At 34.4% G+C, this 20581-nt stretch overlaps 2 protein-coding genes across 2 annotated transcripts in view; both read right to left on the bottom strand.

Annotated features, from left to right (window-relative positions):
* Positions 1 to 20332, bottom strand: part of LOC149485704 (rho GTPase-activating protein 23-like) — a 336487-nt gene extending 316155 nt beyond the window's left edge. Inside the window, exon 1 of the mRNA XM_089698978.1 lies at positions 19917 to 20332. The gene's annotated coding sequence lies outside the window, so the exon portion shown is untranslated. The remainder of the gene's footprint in view (positions 1 to 19916) is intronic.
* LOC149485705 (uncharacterized) lies at positions 4922 to 6474 on the bottom strand. Its single transcript, XM_089698711.1, has one exon. It carries the CDS (start codon positions 6182 to 6184, stop codon positions 5138 to 5140), a length of 1047 nt encoding a protein of 348 aa, XP_089554837.1. The 5' UTR covers positions 6185 to 6474; the 3' UTR covers positions 4922 to 5137.
* Positions 20333 to 20581: the final 249 nt, after the last annotated feature.

Raw genomic sequence — 20581 nt, 5'->3', positions numbered from 1 at the left:
ACACTAGTTTTTGTCGTAGTCAAAAATACCAAGTAGTTTTGATTTTATACGCATTCAAAGTTTCGAAAAATATCGAGTCCCGCTAATAGTCACGTGACCGCTTGTGACGTCACGTCACAACGCACCGCGCGGCCGCGTCCCCGCGCGGTGTGTATAAAGCAAAATTACCAATCTTCTATTGGATGATACGTGTAATATTCAAGACCAAATCTAAAAAATAAAATATATATCAAACTAGATGATATGTTCAACGATTCTGTTTAATCAAAAACATAAAATATTAAAATTTACTCGATAAAAAAAAATTACCAAGTTAGCTCTAATTTCCACACTTTTACGTTTTCTACTTGACATGGTAATACTTATTATGTTTTTTTTTTCATAAACAATTATATTAAAACATTTGCAAGATATTCGTCAATCATTTTGTGTAATTACTTTTAGTTTTGGTTTTATTTTTGGCGCTCTTTTTTTCTCGAGATAAACGTTTGGTTTTGTCACGATAAAAGTGGTTTATCGCAGATAAAACCAAAACTAAAAGTAATTACTCAAAATTCTCTGACAAATATCTTGCAAATGTTTTAATATAATTGTTTATGAAAAAAAAATCATAATAAGTATTACCATGTCAAGTAGAAAACGTAAAAGTGTGAAAATTAGAGCTAACTTGGTGATTTTTTTTTATCGAGTCAATTTTAATATTTTATGTTTTTGATTGAACAGAATCGTTGAACATATCATCTAGTTTGTTATATGTATATTTTATTTTTTAGATTTGGTCTTGAATATTACACGTATCATCTAATAGAAGATTGGTAATTTTGCTTTACCCTAGTATCAAGTCGGCAGCGCTGAAGTAGGTGTTATAGCTTGCGCAGTATTTTGATGGGTTTTCGTCCGCGAATTTCGTTAATAGTCCAATAATAGTAATTATTATTCGTTTAATAAAATAACAGTCATGCCAAAGTTTCATCTTTATTTAATAGTTTCTCAAAATATTCTATACGATTGCGTTTTTGCACTGCTGATCTCTGAGGTTTATCTTCATTTTCCTGTTGACATTTGAATTTGTGTGGAACTATACCCTGTTTTTGTTTAATTCTTCCCCCGACCAACTTATATTTTAGTATAGTTCTCCATATCATTCTCAACTTAAAACAAGAAAAAATCTTACTAGCCATCTACCTATACTTAGCCCATACGAGCAGAGCAGAACCACAGTCTAGTATAGATTAAAACTTGTATAGAAAACAAAGGATAACGCAAAACAGCTGCAATGTTCTCAAAATATTATAATATGTAGCTTACTTCCTTTGCAACTATAAAAAACAACTTATCCGGCGAATTGGTAGTTGTATTTTTACATTTAGGAACAACACATGATTTTCTGGTATTTGGATTGGACATTTTTAAAAGTATTTAATTATAATTTCGACGGCGCGGGCGCGCGATCGCTAGCGGACTGAGTGAGCCAGATTGAGCGTGTTGTAGTGTGACGTCACACCATCACCGGGCGTTTACAACTTGTTTTACTTCTAAATCGGAAAATAATTGACGTATCGAAGTAATTTTTTCACTAGTATTATTTATTTTTGACAGAGAATATGGAGTGCTAATAATCAAAATTAGTGAACATTCTCCATTGTGCCTTGAACAAGGTCGCTAACCGTATTGTTGCTCTGGCAATGGCAAAGCAAACATTTCGCAATATTAAAGTAGTTATTGGTAGTGCATTTAATAAATGTTTGGAATCACGAAATTATAAGCTTGAAATCGAAGTTTAACCATGAAACATTTATCGATTTACGAAATTCCCTTGCCAACCGAGATTGTTTTTGTATTCTGTGCCATAGAATCCTCAACTTCTGTTGAGAGTTGACCATTGCACAGTATTATTTCAAGCATTATTTTTTACACACATGTACGAGATAATACCCGATATAGATATAGTCCCATATACCTATTGAAATATGTAACACAATTCTACAATCTAGCCTAGCAGCGATAGCCGACCGTAAGTGGATTGAACAGAGACAGCATAAAAACGCCTCCCGCACTTTTCAGCCGCATGAACCATAAACATCAAAGTTAAAACTACACAGTAATGACTTCGATACAATCTTTATAGCCTGCAGCGGCTAAATTGGAGTACCCTCAGTTCAATTCCTTACGCAATCACATACAATAGATAAACGATCGCCGCTGTTAACGTTTTATCATTGATGACATTGATAGCGTGGCAATTTAAATCTCGCCCATTACATTCCTCCGTTGAATGTACCGCTACCAAATCTTCTAATTTAACAAATGATCCGGAGTCATAAGCGCTAGTGTGGGTGTCCTAATTAATATCTGACCTACGATGATAGAACTTGACTTCTTTTATTAAATGTACTGTCTGTAAGAAATAGTTGCACAAATGCATAATGGAATTGAAAGTGTAAAAATTAATAACTATCAACACATTAAACGAAGCAATCAAAATCCCATGAAACATTTTTAATAAGACATTTATTGAGTCAATGTTAAGCGACAAGTTTCCGAAGATCTGATAATGTAACATGATACCGTACCCATTCCGCCAAAGGTAGGCCAATCGAAATATTCGGTTACTGACCTCCTTTCCAAGTTTTCAAAACCGAGTACCTACAAATTTCAACGATAACCGTACTACGGCCGTGTCAAAGGAGTTGTTGCGATGTAAATAATTCTCAAAATGGTCACCGATAAAAAAGATCGAAGCAGAAATAATGAGGCGCCTGTATATGTGCCATGGGCGGTAGCAGGCAATATCGAAATACAATGTACAGTTGTAATTAATTGGATACAGTTAAGTAAAATACGTAATGAATACTGTCATATAAAGGAGTGCACAATTTAAGCCTGTCAAAATAATTGTTTTTAATGCGAAACAAAATGTAAATTGAAATTCGTGTTTTTCGGCATTGAAGACAATAATTTTATTTAACCCAAAGTTTACAATTTCACAAGTTACTCGTTTATACAAAAATCTACCTTTTTATATAGATGGAAATCATCATAAAACAACATAGATCCAGACTTCACTCAAATCGACAAAAACATCTATTGAATCAGCAATCCTCTTACCGTGTAGCTTTTTCAAATGCCGTTGGGGGCAGTGTAATATGAATCAGGCATTACAAAGAAGTCCTTACGAATTACGAATTACGATGGTGTAATACATAGTTCCATGAAAATACCAATTTAGCACCGATTTCAAGTAAACCGTTCTTGCTAATTTCTAAGAACAAAGCCTATACTGTTGCCTCAACGTTGCAGAATATTGAAAGCAGACTTATGTTCCGACTCGTTGTAGTGAAAATAAATAAGGTTCATTATGTAAATGGCACCATTCTATTTTGATTTAATAGGTGCTTTATCTTCGGGGCGCATTTGAAAATTACTATTAATATATTCCATAATGTTTCGTAATATATCACATTGGGGTGACCATCTGGTGGAATAAATTTTTGATCAGTTCAAGGCCTCTTCATTGTTCCCGCCTCTTTTCTTCACACACTTTACCCAATTGGCATGAAAGAAAGACAAATTTACGTAAACATTATTAATGCAATCAAATCAACAGAAATAATTAAAAAATGGCTGTACGGAACTAATTAAATACAAGACGTAATACAAATGTATTTACTATTTAGTATGATAAAATGTTTTTAAAAGTAACTCTACTTATATTAACCATCGACATATCTTATGGCCGTTCCCAATATCATATCTATCTTACGATAGATAGAACCTTACTAGCTATCGGAGATACCTGTCTATCTATAACCGAAGTTTGAATATTGGGAACGGCCATTAAAGTCTGAATAACAGTCAGTCAGAAAACGCATGTCAAATCCTCATAATAAAATCGTTATTAATTCATAACCTCTGAAGAAACATATCCAAGCTGGTAGTGAGTAGGTCCCAAAATCGATACCCAAAACCACGCAACCACGAAACCTTGATATCGATCCAACCGCAGCAGCTTCGTACAAAACCTTTACCACGTATTATTTTCGTCATCGTAATCCTACCCCGCGGCCTAAAGTAATAATAACTCAATCTAATCGGTACAAAAAATACATAATTGTTCAATTTATAAGACAACTAGCTCGCGGATTTGCCCGTATGCTCAAAGTAAAATAAAAAGTAACCTACAGCCACTCTCTAGCCTCCTAAACCTGTCTCTAGACATAAAAATCAAATCATAAGATGGCAATCTTAAGATAAAAAGAAAGATAAATAAACACATAATAATTAATAACGCATTCATAACAATTAGTAAAAGTATATAACGTCATATGAAATTTGAAACAAGAACCTAGGCATTAAATAGAACCTATTCGAATAGAGGGAAAAATACCTTGGCTTATCTCTGCAGGCATGCCGGATATCCGTTCCATCGGGCTATGCGAGTGCAAAAATAAAAAGTGCTTTTCATCTATTTTTTATGCGAATATGAGCATTTTTTTAAATTGCATTCAGGAGATACGATACTGTAGCAGTGTAACAATAAAACCACTTTCCTAATGGGGAAGTAAGTTAAATAAAAATATCAAATACATAATAAGAACCTACATTCAACATAGGGTACACATTAATTGTTAAGTATGCGATAACCAACATTTTTGGTACCTAATCATAATACTGAAACAAGTTCAACTCATGATTGGTTTCATTAAACAACTTTCTACGGGACACGAACATTCCTATTGGAAGTCACCTTGATACATTGTGGTCACTCAGCTATCAGCTTATCTGTTGTGATGTTGTGGTCATGGCGTGGGCTGCACTATGGGCTTGAAAACGAAAGTCAGTATAACCATGAATGCTGTGAATCGTAAATCATTCGACGGTTTTTTTTTTTTTTTTTTTGAAGGCACCCGTCATCACAGGGTGTTCGCGCCACCTCTGGAATATTGTCCAGAGACATTATTTTCATTTTTTATTTGTTTACAAATACATAATTTTCAGCCACATAATAAATTAAAAATAAAATTATTACTAAATTAAAAATATTACAAATACAAAGTCAAAGATATTAAAATACTGGGTAAATAAAATAAATGCTACAAAATTGAAACTATCCTAATACTAATATCACAGAATCACATCACACGCCATTGTTACGCTTATTGACTACTTCTACAATATATTTACAATATTTAAAGAAAGTATCCCTACACTTGTCCCCCAGGGCGGAAGGCAGATTCTCACCCGTCATCGCCATGCCCAATTTTTGCTCAATAGCATATCTATTGCTTGCAAAAATCGGGCACTCGAGTAACAGGTGAGGAACCGTCTCCTCTACTCCGGGCTGACATAGGCACGACGGATTCTCCTTCAGCTTGAATCTGTTCAAGTAGAAGGCGAATCCGCCGTGACCAGTCAGTACTTGTGTGGTGTGGTGTGTGATGTCTATTTTCCCGACTACCTTGTATGCAGCAGCAGCGCTTGGGAAAAAGAGCTTCGTGACTCCGGCCGTTCCTCCTACATCGTATCTCCTATCCCATTCGCTGATCGTATCCTGTCTCAAAATACGCTTGACGAATGAAACAGGACACAGATCGTAATCCGGTTTCTTCCTCAACCCCAGAGCGGCCTCCTTGGCTAACTCGTCTGCCCTTTCGTTCCCCCTAAGCCCTGCGTGCGCCTTAATCCAAAACAGGGAGACCTCCCGCCTCTGCAATGCAGCATTTCGGAGGGCCGCCCGTGTTTGCACAGCCAGGGGATGACGGGAACTCAGGGTAACCGCCTGGAGCGCCGATCTGGAGTCGCTAAAGACACCGACCTTTGCCGCTCCGCTCTTGCAGGCTATGTCTACTGCTCTTTTGAGCGCTAGGAGCTCAGCCTGATAGACGGTACAATACGGTGGCAACGCAAGCTTAACGGCCTTTGTCTCGGCCTCACCTTTCCATACGGAAAGGGCGGCTCCGACGCGACCCTCAATCTTGCTGCCGTCCGTATAGACCCTGTGGACGTGGCTGTCAACCACGTCGGCATAGGTGTCCTCATCTACCAAGCCGAACCCCAGCTCTACCTGCTCTGCCGGATGTGGGTCCTCAATCGCGGGTGCCATTCGTTCCACCTCCCTGTCCCTCAACACCGCCGGGTGCGACACACCCCTCCCGATCTCATAAAGCCTCGAAGCTTCTATCATTCGACGGTTAAACACTTTCACTTTATGAAATATTGTTTTTTCGAATGCAATTCTCTTTTTGCGAGCGTAGTATGGCACCACGTTTGGGATAATAAGCCAATTAGCCTGGATTTTTACGCACGGGCAATCGAATTAAGTGACAGATATAAGAAGAAATAATTGATTTACGCTACAATTGCTATCAGCAGAAATTTATAATTACGTTTAAGTATATGAATTTTGAACGTAACAACGTTAATAACTTTGATAATTTTTAATTATTTAGCACCGCAATTGATTTTTGTGGGCTGATTTGTTTTATTTACAACTAAGTCCTATAATTAGAACAAATTAAGGTTAAAATAAAAGCAAGATAATATAGACGTTAAGATACTGCTAATCAATGCTCTCTTAGACTTTAATCGACCTGACGATCTTACCCTACTTAGTTTAAATAAGACGAACTGATTACATATTGCTAAAATACCTTGAATATTTTAATTTCAGTTCAACTAAAGAGAATGATGTTTATAATTGTAAGAGCTATTAGCAAAACCTTGAGAACTAAGAGAAAAGAACAAAAGATGTGTAATAATATAAATTACAAATGAATGCAATAAATTGCTAAATTACATTTCAAAAGCTTTGAATCTCAAATGAATAATACAGTCTTCACAATGCACTTACTCAATAACTTCGCAACTCTAATGATATTTGAAACCAATTAAAAATTAACGAGCCTGAAACCACCAGGTTATTAGCACATTTCATTATAATATACAATCATGACACTTAATTAAAATTTGACTGACTGAACTTCACTGAACCGTTAGCCGAATTAAAAATTATTTTGTTTCTATAACAATGTTTTGAGTTCGACGGGCCAGTCGAAAGGTTAATTATTAAATTGCGTTTATATTAATATACCAGATACCTATTTGTATTGTGTAAACTAGAGCTAAGTGAGTAAGTTTACAGGCTAGCAACCGACTAAACTTCCTTTATGTCAATAATTTGAAACTTTTTACGATTCAATTTTATTTATTTTAGATAAGAGAACTTTTTCGAGATAAGCGTGAACTAAAAGCAAATATATTATTATGAACGATAATTCAGAAGAATGTGTAAAAGCATCGCGGGTATTTTATTTGAAACTTCCAAGTTCGTTGCATAATTTTATTGCTTATTTCAGATTATTTAGCATATATATATTTATTTTATATGCGAGAGATACATATGCACATAACATATTTAATGAACGAGATAACAAATTATTATTCATCAAAATACACATGTTATACAAATAATTCATATCAATTTAAAATTAAGCTTACAAATATTTAATACAATATTACTTTACACTTTAAAGTTTAAACCTTAAATAGAAATAGCTATAGTGAAACAAAAAGTAAACAGGACACAATGAATAAACAACTACGTTACACTTTGTAACACAAACCAGATTTTGTTCTGTTCAAAGTTATCTAAAAAGTCAGTCGAAACCAGGGTTGGCACGATTAAATCAACCGATTTTTTCAATAAAAATCAATGATTAAAACAAAAAGGTTTAATTTTACTTCCTTTCACAGAAATCAACATAAAACAGATTAAGATATCTTAATTAAAAACTAGGGTCAACAATTCCAAATGTAGAAAACACTCTTTCTACAGCAGCTGAAGAAGCTATCGCTCCAAACAATTGCTTCACCACTGCAAAAAGTTTGTTTGACATTCAATAGCACGTTAGACTAAAGGGAAATCCCCGTAACTACTGTCTCTTTAGGCACGCGGCGCGTTCCGTTTCGCACAAAAATACAGTTACTTAAGTAATAAAATGAAAAAATCAAAAAAGTAATGATTAATTAGGATTTTTTCAATAAATCGTGCTTTATTCGATTTTTTCAAAAAATCATGATTTTTTCCAACCCTGGTCGAAACCCACAAGATTCACTTTTTTTTCTGATAGGTAACGAGTAACGAAGAAAGATATCAATACAATCAAGTGTTTGTAAATCGCACAGTTGATTGAAAGGAGCTACTGATACCAACTTAGCTATTAAGGGTGCGTATAAAGCAAAATTACCAATCTTCTATTAGATGATACGTGTAATATTCAAGACCAAATCTAAAAAATAAAATATAGGTATATCAAACTAGATGATATGTTCAACGATTCTGTTTAATCAAAAACATAAAATATTAAAATTTACTCGATAAAAAAAAATCACCAAGTTAGCTCTAATTTTCACACTTTTACGTTTTCTACTTGACATGGTAATACTTATTATGATTTTTTTTTTCATAAACAATTATATTAAAACATTTGCAAGATATTTGTCAGAGCATTTTGTGTAATTACTTTTAGTTTTGGTTTTATCTGCGATAAACCACTTTTGGCGCTCTTTTTTTCTCGAGATAAACCTTTGGTTTTGTCACGATAAAAGTGGTTTATCGCAGATATTTTATGTTTTTGATTGAACAGAATCGTTGAACATATCATCTAGTTTGATATATATTTTATTTTTTAGATTTGGTCTTGAATATTACACGTATCATCTAATAGAAGATTGGTAATTTTGCTTTATACGCACCCTTAATTGTGACATTCACAAGGTGAATCATGAGATTCACAATATTTTTAACACTAAGCACGCTCACGGAAATTTCTTCTCGGAAATCCTTACTTTTCAGTTTTCAGCTATCGTTTCGTTAATTAAATAATAAAATATAGGAAGTAGTAGAATAAATTAGGCATCTTAATCAGTGCCCACACAATAAACCATGTAAAGATGATGTTTTAAAAACACCATATGCATTCCCTATCCTCAAAGACCAAAGCTAGGCAGATGAGGATACCATATTCCACAACATTCCATGCTCGTTCTTGATAAAAGTTATAATAATCATCATATTAAGTCCAAAGGTAAGAGACTCATCCACGCGGTGACGCACCGCGCATGCCCTATCTAACCACAGTCGTAGGTAACCAGATAACAGTCACGTCAGCTGACGATCAAGCCATTTGAGACAAATCGCTATTGACTGAATCAAATCAACATTACTGTAACATGAGAATCGTTACAGCTCGATGATTTTTATATGACCCAGTTTGATGCTTGGTCTCATTTAGTTGAGAGTGTGTAAGTTGACATTCATATGTGTGTATTTTAAACAAATCGTATGCGCCAGATTTTTAGTATTTTTTAAAATTCAAGATGTTTGTTACCTATGTGCACCTTCCCAACTATTGATCTTCTATAATAATGTGAACGGAATAAAGTTACGTAAACGTGATAACTTCACGATAGAAATAACAAATTCACTGTTTTGAACCCATCTAGAAATCACAACACCAATTTCCAGCAAACTGATCATTCTCCTCCTTCTAATAAAATGATATAAATGTGGTAAACAAAAACCGCAATACGAAATTCGTGTGCTATCTCCCAAACCATAACCATATTGTTATTACGAAACCGCGATATCTCACGGGCGGAACTATCGACTTTGCGCTAACAACACAACATTCGTGGAACTAAGTATTGTCAGAATATTAGCCTTGCACGTGTTCCAGTAAAACTTTATCGCAAACTGAAAATAACAATGCAACTATATACACTGGCAGAAAAGTTATAAACAGATTACAAAGGCGAAAGACACGGAAGTTTGTAACAATAGTAATTGTAGTGTCAGAACTATTGCTTATAATTAACCAGATATAGATTTCCCAATATTTTAAGCCTAGTCTTAATACTTACAATCGTTGCTATTTAGCGTAACATGAAATAATTCATTGAAGCTGAATTCATCTACAAAACGTAACCTTATTTATTATTCGAGTTTCTAAGAAGTATCGATGAGAGGTCACATTGCATTTGCTTTATCATATCAAGGACGCAATGACCAATCACCGGCGACCTATATAATGCATCAGACAAACAGATACGCGTAACCCTCAAACGACTCATCAATCATTTTAATTGAATGCTAATTGAATTTCACTCATTCTTTACAGTGCGAGATAAATACCCTGCTAGCTGTGGAATAGGTGTAGGTAGGTAATAACTATGACGTAATTGCTTGCTAGTAAATCAAGGATCCTGAGTATCCATAATTATTTCTATATAACATAATAATAATAATTAGTGCACCACCAAATGACGTCACCAAATGCATCAATACTTTATCGTAAATCTCGACCAATTCTTGACCCTAACTGGGCGCCAACAGAAAGATACACATCTGACTTTTCTGACCCCAGACTCCTTATGAATATTAATCGATCATCAATATAGAGCTGGCCTTAGCCTTTGGCTGACGTCCTGGTCTAAATGTAACTTTAACGCCGCGGTACCGTCTCATAGACGTTAAAAATTAAATTGAAATAAAATAACATAAATTAAACAATACTATACTGTAACGGTTTTACAAATTGATTCATATATGTTTTAGAACAATGTATTACAGATAAAATAAAACTACTGTCCTTAATTTAATAATAATCAACATTTATTCATGAATACAATAAAATTGCTTAGCTAAATTTAGGAACTCTTTTTTTTTATAAATCTACTCATCAATCGACAAATGAACTTAAATAATCGTTACTTCTTTGTATTATAATTAAAAAATAACAAAAATAATTAGTCTTTCTTCAATAACAAAAAAAATGACAAGGCACATATTCGATACATTTTCAACGTCGGAGTATACAGTCATTGCATATTTGAAGACAGCATGTAAGACACATTGGCTTGCTGCATTGAAAGCAATAGTACTTTGTTCTTCTTTTTAGGCGACTTGGACATATTGCACACGTCTTCCGAGTTCCAGGTTCCGGATTAGCTTGGCTTTTTAGAGACGGAGGAGGTTCAGGCATGTCGGTTGGTCCAATGCAGTGCCGGTGGAGAAGTTGATCTTTCAACTGGGGTTCTTTCCCGTTTCCTTGGCATACTCCTAGCTAGCATAGGTGTTTGTGGCATACTCTTTGGTGCAGATTTCTTTTTTCTAGGCATTCTGCGAAATTGAATAAAATTAAAACCGATGTGACGTCAACGAGACCCTATGTGGCTACCTACGTAAACACAGAGGTGACGACCAAGAGACATGCTTAGTTTTTGTACATAAACACCGTACTTACGTCTGTGAGACGGCGATCGCTCCTGTGGGAACACCTGTGCACTCGTCGCGCTCGCGGCCGCGACTGGCGGCAACAAGATGGTGGGATAGGAAGGTAGCGGGAGGGGTAACGCTGCGCGTCGCGTTTTTTGAAAAATATTGTCATAATAAAAATAATGACGTCTGTGAGACGTATACCACGTCAGTTAAAGGTTAATTATTTCTATTTACAATATTCATGATCACGCGCGTGCTTGTTGGATGCTGTGTTGGATCAAATCAGGATTGCTTTGACCGAGATCCAACGATGACGAGCCTTTAGTTCAATGGAAATAGCTATTCGATTAATTTCTTAGTGCGTATTCGTAATTTCGATGACCATAATATTATACAGATCTTATAATACTTTACATATTATATTACATAACCTGACTCAAAACTCAAAGTTGGTTATGATGTATTTTTAATTTCTAATTTATTTTAATTGAGAGATAATAGTCATAATTTAAGAGGCCATTTCATGATTTCCGAAATAATGGAAAACGGTAGCCTGTAAACTAATATGTACCTATTGTAATTCGTTTTAAATTAGCACTAAAGTGTTAAATTCAGCAGTAGTTCAGTAAATAAAAATTAGAACATATATTTCCACGGATTTATTTACCTTGAGTGTCAGATTAATTGAAGTCTTGTTAGAAATCATTCAATTAACGCCAAACACGCAGTAGTAACAAATAGTTACACGTCACCTTAAGTCAAATAGCTTCCACACTTCGAACGCGTCCCGTAATTGCTCATAAATCCTGGAGCGTCGTGAGTAATTAATGGTAAATATTATAAATTGTCTCGTTGACACTAGTCCATTCGGAGGCTCGTGTGGAAGGCCGAACAGCGGGAAAACGTTGACTAAAACCTTTTATAGGAACTTGTCGCGCTGACAATCCTTATCGAACATCTTGTCCAACATCTCGCGTAGATGGATATTGCAAAACACCGAGATCGACTTCCACAATATACGACTGAGCCGAGCTTTAGTACAAACAGTAGCTAACACCTTTAAAGTAGCTCTCGAAACCGGTCTATAGTAGTGGAGGAATAACAATTTACGGCTCCTACAAAACATCAAATCAAGAGTAAAAAATAAATTGAACGTTAGCAAAAAAATGAAATTACACAACCGTGTGGGCTTTTCATGGAATACGCCGTGATTCATCGGTGTAAATCGATTTGATCGACGCTATCAATTTACTGGATTAATGTTACAAAAACACACCACAAGGTTTCAGCTGCAATTGGGGGCATGCAAAACTGGATACACGATAGGCGTTGGCCGGCTTCTTTTCGTTGCTTATCCGGTATAGGTAACATATAGGTACATTAAACACAGACATAATGTTCAAATTATCAAATAATCTGATTTGAAATATTTAAGTTTCATGCTATGGAACAAACGTATTCTACATTTATTACACATATTACATACTAGCGGTCCGCCCCGGCTTCACCCGAGGTACATATTTCGCAATAAAAGGTAGCCTATGTCCTTTCTCGGGTATCAAAATATCTCCATACCAAATTTCATGCAAATTGGTTCAGTAGTTCAGGCGTGATTGAGTAACAGACAGACAGACAGAGTTACTTTCGCATTTATAATATTAGTATGGATTTAAGGATAATAAATTATAAGGATTTTAAGCTTCAGGGTATCATTTCTACTATCATTGTGTTCGAAGTATTTAATTATTTTTTGACCCATACAAACATGGTATCAAATTTTGTCCAGACTGCTTTAAGTGATCTTTACTAAGGAAGTTGGCGCCGGCAGCAGGGTCTAATAAAGGCTTGTTATGCTAAATTTTACTGGTGCATTGCACTGCAGCGGTTCACAGTAAGGTAATTAAGGGTCGGTGACCGAGGCAATTCCCACATAAGCACTTAAGCATGTTTTGATTGCGTTATTTTAAACCGAAAATTCTATTAACTAAACGTCGAGCACAACCTTCGTTTACTTCGTGATTTAAAGGTTGGTAAAAGTAACGTGTAAGAACGTGCTCATTAAAGCAATTTAACTCAGTATCTCAGGTAGCTATTGAACGCGAATAAGTTCCAGTCTCCTACATTCCACATATTTCTCCAGCGAAGCGGCACGAGATGGTAAACGCATCGGCATTCAAGTGCCACGGCTGGGTATTGTCCAAAACGAGTCCGCCCGTTCCCGCTTTTTGTTCAGATACATGAGACTTTACGGCGCGTCTTAACGAGCATCAAACCAGTTCCACATTTCTTCGCGTCACGCCAAATCTGGTAGTAAATACTTCAACACTCCCGTTTGTTCTCACGATTTTTTCCTACGAGTTTTATTGCGTTATCTATATAGTTTGAGACGATGATCCCCATCATTACAGACGAATAATTACGTGCTTTCACTTAATTGACAATACCAAAGTAATTGGTTGGGAGCAAGAAACGGATCGCGGAGTGCCGTAAGCGAAAATTATCTACATTACATATATAACCAAAGGTAGTTCAGAGAAAAAGAAGATCACGCGAAACTTTCCTTTCACCTTCTTGGAATGTAACTCGCTAATTACGGCGTTCATCGTTCTCGTATTACAGCCGGCCGGGTTTTGGCGGATCCGTATGACCTAAGCGTTACTAACACGCGCATAACATATTCGTATCATTGCATTGGTTTATTCATATCAATAATATTTCGCTTCGCTCCACTGATTCTATTGTATTACCGAAATTCTTGCTAACATTTTTACGTCATTGTGTTGGAAATATGTGCGCACATGACAGTATGTTTGTAATAGGAGTATAATCTTTCTCTTTGTTACAATATACCCCAAGTATATGATTTCCTCCAAGAATTCGACATCAGCCTGTTTTTGTGCAAGTCGCAAGACAATTAAGTCGTATTTATTATACATGTAATCTATGTAGTTAACATTCATAGCAAGGTTTTAATTGACTCTTGGCTCGACAAAACGATGTTTATTTAGCCATAATTAAATCGGAACTTTGACAAGATTTATTTGCAGCGAATTAGCTTAGCCCAGTCTGACTGGTTAAGGCGGAAATCTAGGCGGTTGCTTAATGAACCGCATCCTTACTTGTCGCGACACTCGACAGCATCAACTTATTTAGGCAACGTAACCTCATTCGCTAGCAGTAAAACATTTTAATGATGACTACATTTCACATAAATATGGCGGAATTTAAGTGCTTTTAGAGTTTTAATGCCATTTTAGCTGACTGAATGCTGATCTAAATTGTAATACGGTTTTTGTTTAAACATTTTTACGGATTCAACAATCTGGTATTTGTCACTGACGTGTTAAAATTTATGAATAAGTCCGTTGTTTTATATCATAGGACGTTATCCAAACAGGTTTTGACTGAAGTTAAATTATCCGAATCCATCTAAACATCAAATCTCGTGACTTAATACATTCATTGAATTAAAAATACATTGCGACCGGACATAAGACAATAAGTGACGATAAATAAAATGTATATTTTATAGCATACGTTGTATACGTAAGGAAGTAGCTTGTAAAGTGGTCCACTTTTTTCCAGTAGGTCACTCCATACTCTTTGTATTAGTCAATCACGACGGACACGACATCGTGATTAATCCCAGTCGGTCTAGATAGTTCAATCATTATCTAGATCTTGCCCATTAAAGAGAAAACTTGCGCTTGCGATCTGTCGTGACATGTATGATTGAGACATTTATACCAATTATTTATTATATACGAATTAATAATTTATCTAAACGGAATACCATAGATAGAAGAATAGAGATATCATTCGAGTGTCAGACGCCGTTACTCCACCATTTAAGAATCAGTTATTAATTAATTAATTATTGACGACTTACGTTAAGTGAATATCGATCTACACCATCCCAGGAATCAAATCATTATGACTTCAATATAACTGTATCGTTAATACGTATCACAACCTAGTTCACTTCTAACTTCATTAAAATTTTAAAACGAATACCGCCCTATTTGTCTAAATTAGGTAAAAACTAACAAGGTGCGAAACGAGAAAACACCAGTAAAGCAAGTCAACTAAGGCTAAATTGAGATTGGCTGCATCCATTATTCGAGTCAACATTAATGCATCCAGCTGGCAATCTTGAGTGGCTTTTAAATTGATAAAGCTAGTGAAAACCACGGCTTTCAGAGCAAAATCTGATAGGTTCGCCATTATAGCTTTCTAGCGAACCGGCTTATTGCCAATTCTGTGGGATTTTTAACGAGGCTGCAATGCTGTTGTTCTGTTTGTTTTGTCGCAGATTGATCGGGTCTATATCGTAAATTGGAATTGTAGAGGGCAATTTTGATATATTACCAAACTCCATAGAAGAGCAATATTGTATACGTGACGATGATATAATAATAAAACTGTTTCTAGAAGTAAATTATTAAAGATAATATTGTCTGGATCCCTTGTTTTATCTCTATTATCATTAAAAAGCAGTACCTATGTAATTTGTGTTTTACCATAGACATCTTAATGTGATACGATTAATAATAACTAATATTAAATAAGATAAAAGGTGATTGATAACATAGATTACACCTTAATATAATGGAATTCTTATTTGATATTAATTAATTAATTATTCATTCGTCTAGATCTAGAAGACACTATTCGCTAAATCATATGACGTAAATAATAATTTATTTTTATTGATCAATTTTAACCTACTTGGAAAACACTTTTATTTACACTGACCGCTCTAAAAAAGTTAAAAATAAACAATTCCACTATCAGTATTAAGAAATAATACACATAATATCTAATTAATTAAGGAACTGTTTTAAACTTAATTTTCGACTCAAAAACTTACCATGGGCGATGTTTTCTTTCTTGAATAATGTGTACATAACATTAGGTACATTGAGAAGACTGAGGTTTCTCAGTTTAAAAACTGCCAACATTCAACAAATATTCTTCTATGGACAGAACTTCCACAGCTTTATAAAACTCACTAAAGAAAATATTTTAATATTAACATTTAATTATTGCAAATCTCGGTACCTATTACTAGAACTGGTATTTAAAACTAGGTAACTAATTCTTATTTATCCGTAATACCCTTAGGTAATACCATTTTAGTTCGAACTTCGAATGTAAAGGTTGCCATTTTAACGATAACACTTTTAATTTAAAAAAAATAATTCCACTGAAAAAAAAATTAATAATTCTGTATTTTTTGAAAAATTGTAGATAATATTGTATAAACGCAACAAAACAATTATTTCTTACAACTTAACAGTTAAAAAAGAAGGTTACATGCAAGCTGACAGTAGGTATTTCTTTTCATACCTAACTAATTTCATTTCATTCTGGCCATTTACAAAAAGAAAAAAAACGTACCTACTTAAATCGTTCTTTTTTCAAATTTTTAAAGAACAGTTTATTGTATAATAGCTGGTGAGTGGTGATCATTAGATTGTGAAATCATTAAAATCAAATCCATTTGTGAATATTTGCGACTTTCAAGCATTAATACCTAATAACCAGGTAGGTGTCAAATATCGCATGTATGCTAGCCCTTGTTTATTTATAGAAGATGCAGCTTTAGCGTTTAACAGGATGTATGACGTAATCAGTAATATATTGTGCATGCAGCAATTTCGTACAATAATACCATACATACTAGGTATCTCATGTTATTCAAAGCATGTAGGTATTTTCCTTCTATTGTAAATTTGGTAGGTAGGTACCTACAATGTAGTAAATAGCTACCTATGTTACCCAGTGCAATAGTACAACTATTCCACTGAAATTACCGAAATTCCAGGTAGATTAAATACTTAGTAGGTAGGTATATGGGTGATTATACAAAAATGGGGTAACTCGATGTCATCAGCCAATTTAAACAAAGTCTTATTATATTTTATTCAAATAACAATCTATTTTAAAACAATGAAGCGTCCTTTATTTGGTCACTCAATTTCACTTCTTTATTTAAAATACAAATGAATAAAAAAAATAAATTAATACCTCAAATGTCAGTACTTTGGCATGTCACAACTCCGAAAACCAATAATCAAGTGACTATCGTTTAAACATTATCATCGATTTAAGAAAACTTACAAAAACACTACAATCTTTGATGTACATAGTATTATATACTACAAATTTCATAACGCAATGTTTTCCATTTTATTTAAAAAATAAAATTAAACTTTGTCATCGTTTTCACTAGTCAGTCCGTTGTGTGTTTTTTAAATTCGAAATTCTCGCTAAATATCACCAAGTCGAGGTCAAATCCCTGTCTAAGTATTAATGTTGGTAATGAAGTTACTTGTGCACCGCATATTTTGACAGCCGTCATAACTGTACCAGCGCTAGGGTTGTGTTTGTCCTCTAAAATCTTGCTGCGCCAGTCAACATTTCAGTCCTATGGTGAGTCGTTATTTTATTGTTAATCCGATTTTTATTTTCATTTATAAATGGTTAACTATGATTTGTAAAAATATAGTTTGTTGATATTAGAAATTAGGCAAAAAAACATAATTTGTGATTATAACCTCATATTATGTCCCTTTTCATCAATCCGCTGGCATCAGTCCTTTGTCAGATATCGTGCCAGAGGACTGACGCGACCCCATAGTACTGATGATTCTGTCGTTTTTGAGAACTTTTATCTTGATTGCTATTGGTATAAGCATTTCTATTTTATATTTCAGTTTAAAACATCATGCGCCACGCTAAAAGAACCTGAATTTGACTAGGGAAGAAACATTTAAGAAAGAGTAGCAAAGAAAAGAGCTATTGAAACAAACTACTAATAATTTTATTAAAAAAGATCTTATTTTATTTTAATTATTGATTTTGATGCTTTCAGGGCATAGCTTTTTATATTTATCAGATAAATACGTATACGTATATTACTGTGAAGTAAAATTACCTCAAAATAACATAAAAGTTAATTAATATACTTAATAACATTATAAAAATGTCAAGGGGCTCTTATGAAAACTCAGATGAGACTTTCATTCGAGACTTTGGTTTTTAATTTTACTATAATTAGTACTTTTAACATAAATATTGGTAGATTTTTAGGGCTCCGAACCTCAAAAGGAAAAAACAGAACCCTTATAGGATCACTTTGTTGTCCGTTTGTCTGTTAAGACGTTTTTTTTGGAACGCGTGGAGGTATCAATCTGAAATTTATATTGGATACTCAAGATTAAGAACCCTTGGGGCTGTAAAAAAATCAAACTTATAACGCAACGCAATCAAAAGATACCTACATCCGTTAATACTGCAAATTTCCGCAAAATTAAATATTCGCAAGGGAATAAAAAAACACACAGGATGCTTGCAGTGTATACAGTCTACTATAAACTGCTATATAAATAGCAACGTCTTTATAACACAGATAAGGAAAAATTGCTAAAAGTGTAAATTTTTAGTTACAAACATAATAAAAAATAGGTTTTTTAGGACTCCAACTCGCACTTGGCCGTTTTTTTGTTTCTATTGTTTGTGAATTACTTGAAATATCAAGTAAAACTAAGTCAAAGTAGAAAAAGTTAAGTAAGAGAGTAAGAATATTCACGTAGCGTTAAATGTCAGAAGGCTGTTTTGAAACTTGAGACATTGTTTTTTCCCAGTATCACATATTATTAAATATCATTTTTAAACGTAACTAAGTGATTTTAATACTTAAAAGATATGTGCCATTATTAAAACTGAGAGATTTGTAGTAATTTTCATTCAATTTCTTTAAGAATATTACAAAATTGTGTTTTTTATCAGTACCATGTTAGCCTCGTCAGTCCCCTGGAGGCCAATTTCAGAAATTTTAAAATATCTCACAATCTACTTAAAAAACTGGCTGGCCCGATTTGGAACAATATATTCATTAGATTAGCTATCATATACACCCTAATTTGTAACAATCTGATATAAAAAATATAGTAAACAAAATATCCTCAAAAGTTACCCCATTTTTGTATAATCACCCATATACATATCTATTTAATACAATTTTTGGCGGGAATTTCTCAATTTGTTATTGTTTCACTCAACTTTACGCTAATTCGGTATTTTTATTTTTTGTTGAAATATTTTAAACATTGTGAAGTTTAATAATACCTTCACTCTTTTTGTGTGCATGTTTTCAAACGATGTCAGTTAAAATTCCGTGTCTTCACTTTACTTCAAATACTCGACATGCCGGTAGCAACTACGAGATTTAAAAACAAAAAATCTGTTTGGATAAGTAAGGTCGTGCCGTCGTTTACATTGTTTTTGGTTTAGCTCCTTTTTACCAATCATGAAGGTTGCATTCCCGTTCCCGCCGTATGGCCCGGCATGACTGCGCGCGCCTTGCACAATAACTTGTTGAATTTTAACGTATTTCGACTCACACAAAATTAAATGTGTACTTCCTTTACGTTTCTATATAACTTTTAATACAATTATTTAGTTTATTACAACAAACAAAAATTTATGCGCTCGTTTATCACGACATCACTATAGCAAATTACCGGTCACGCAAATGTATTTCGATAGAAATGACCGTTGAGACAAACAACACGAATGTGGGCCACGAGATAATACGTATTATTATCATCAGAAAACAGATAAAATAACTAACCTGATGGCTCGGCGCTGTCGTTTATAATCCAAGCTGCATCTTAACCTCAAAAAGCACCTTAAACACAGTCACGAAACGAAGGTCACGGTTATGGTAACTTGCATAACACCACACAACCTTTACACCAGTTATAACGCATGGGATAAAAAACAATATACGACCGAGGATTACTGTTAATGCTGTTATCATAAACACACAAATGCACAGTTCGTTGCACGTTTATTTTTCAACAAGCGACACGAGTGTCCATTCGGGACTCCATCAGATCGCATATTTTGTTGTCCCGTATTAAAAACTAGCACCATTTAATACTTGTTGTCATAACTTTTATGCAGTTTACGATAAAACATGTCACAGCCGTGCACTGCACTCCGTCTGACACGACGAATATGGCCGATGAATTTGAACTACGCTTGCGTCGAGCAGGCAAGCCGTTTATCCAGGTAAGGAAAAAAAACGTTACGAACCCAATGCCATCTAGCGCGCGACGCTTGAACTAAGTAAAGAATTGTGGCCGCGTTAACTTATCCGACCCAAGCCAAACTTTGATTATAGTACTAGAGTTACTTAAATGTTATAACGATAGATGGCGCAACCATCGTTTCTTAACATTATAATAAAATTTTATTCATTAAAAAAAATTATATGCTTTTGCCTGTTAAATG

Source organism: Colias philodice, chromosome 9, assembly GCF_061535455.1.
Source record: "Colias philodice isolate Cphi_HAF_F1 chromosome 9, ilColPhil1 Martin Lab GWU primary, whole genome shotgun sequence".
NCBI lineage: Eukaryota > Metazoa > Arthropoda > Insecta > Lepidoptera > Pieridae > Colias > Colias philodice.
The sequence above is the reverse complement of the archived record's forward strand: the minus strand, read 5'-3'. Positions and strand labels throughout refer to the sequence as shown.

Bases quoted from the DNA above. Each gene is read 5' to 3' on its own strand.
- LOC149485705 (XM_089698711.1), bottom strand. From the start codon at position 6,184: ATGATAGAAGCTTCGAGGCTTTATGAGATCGGGAGGGGTGTGTCGCAC.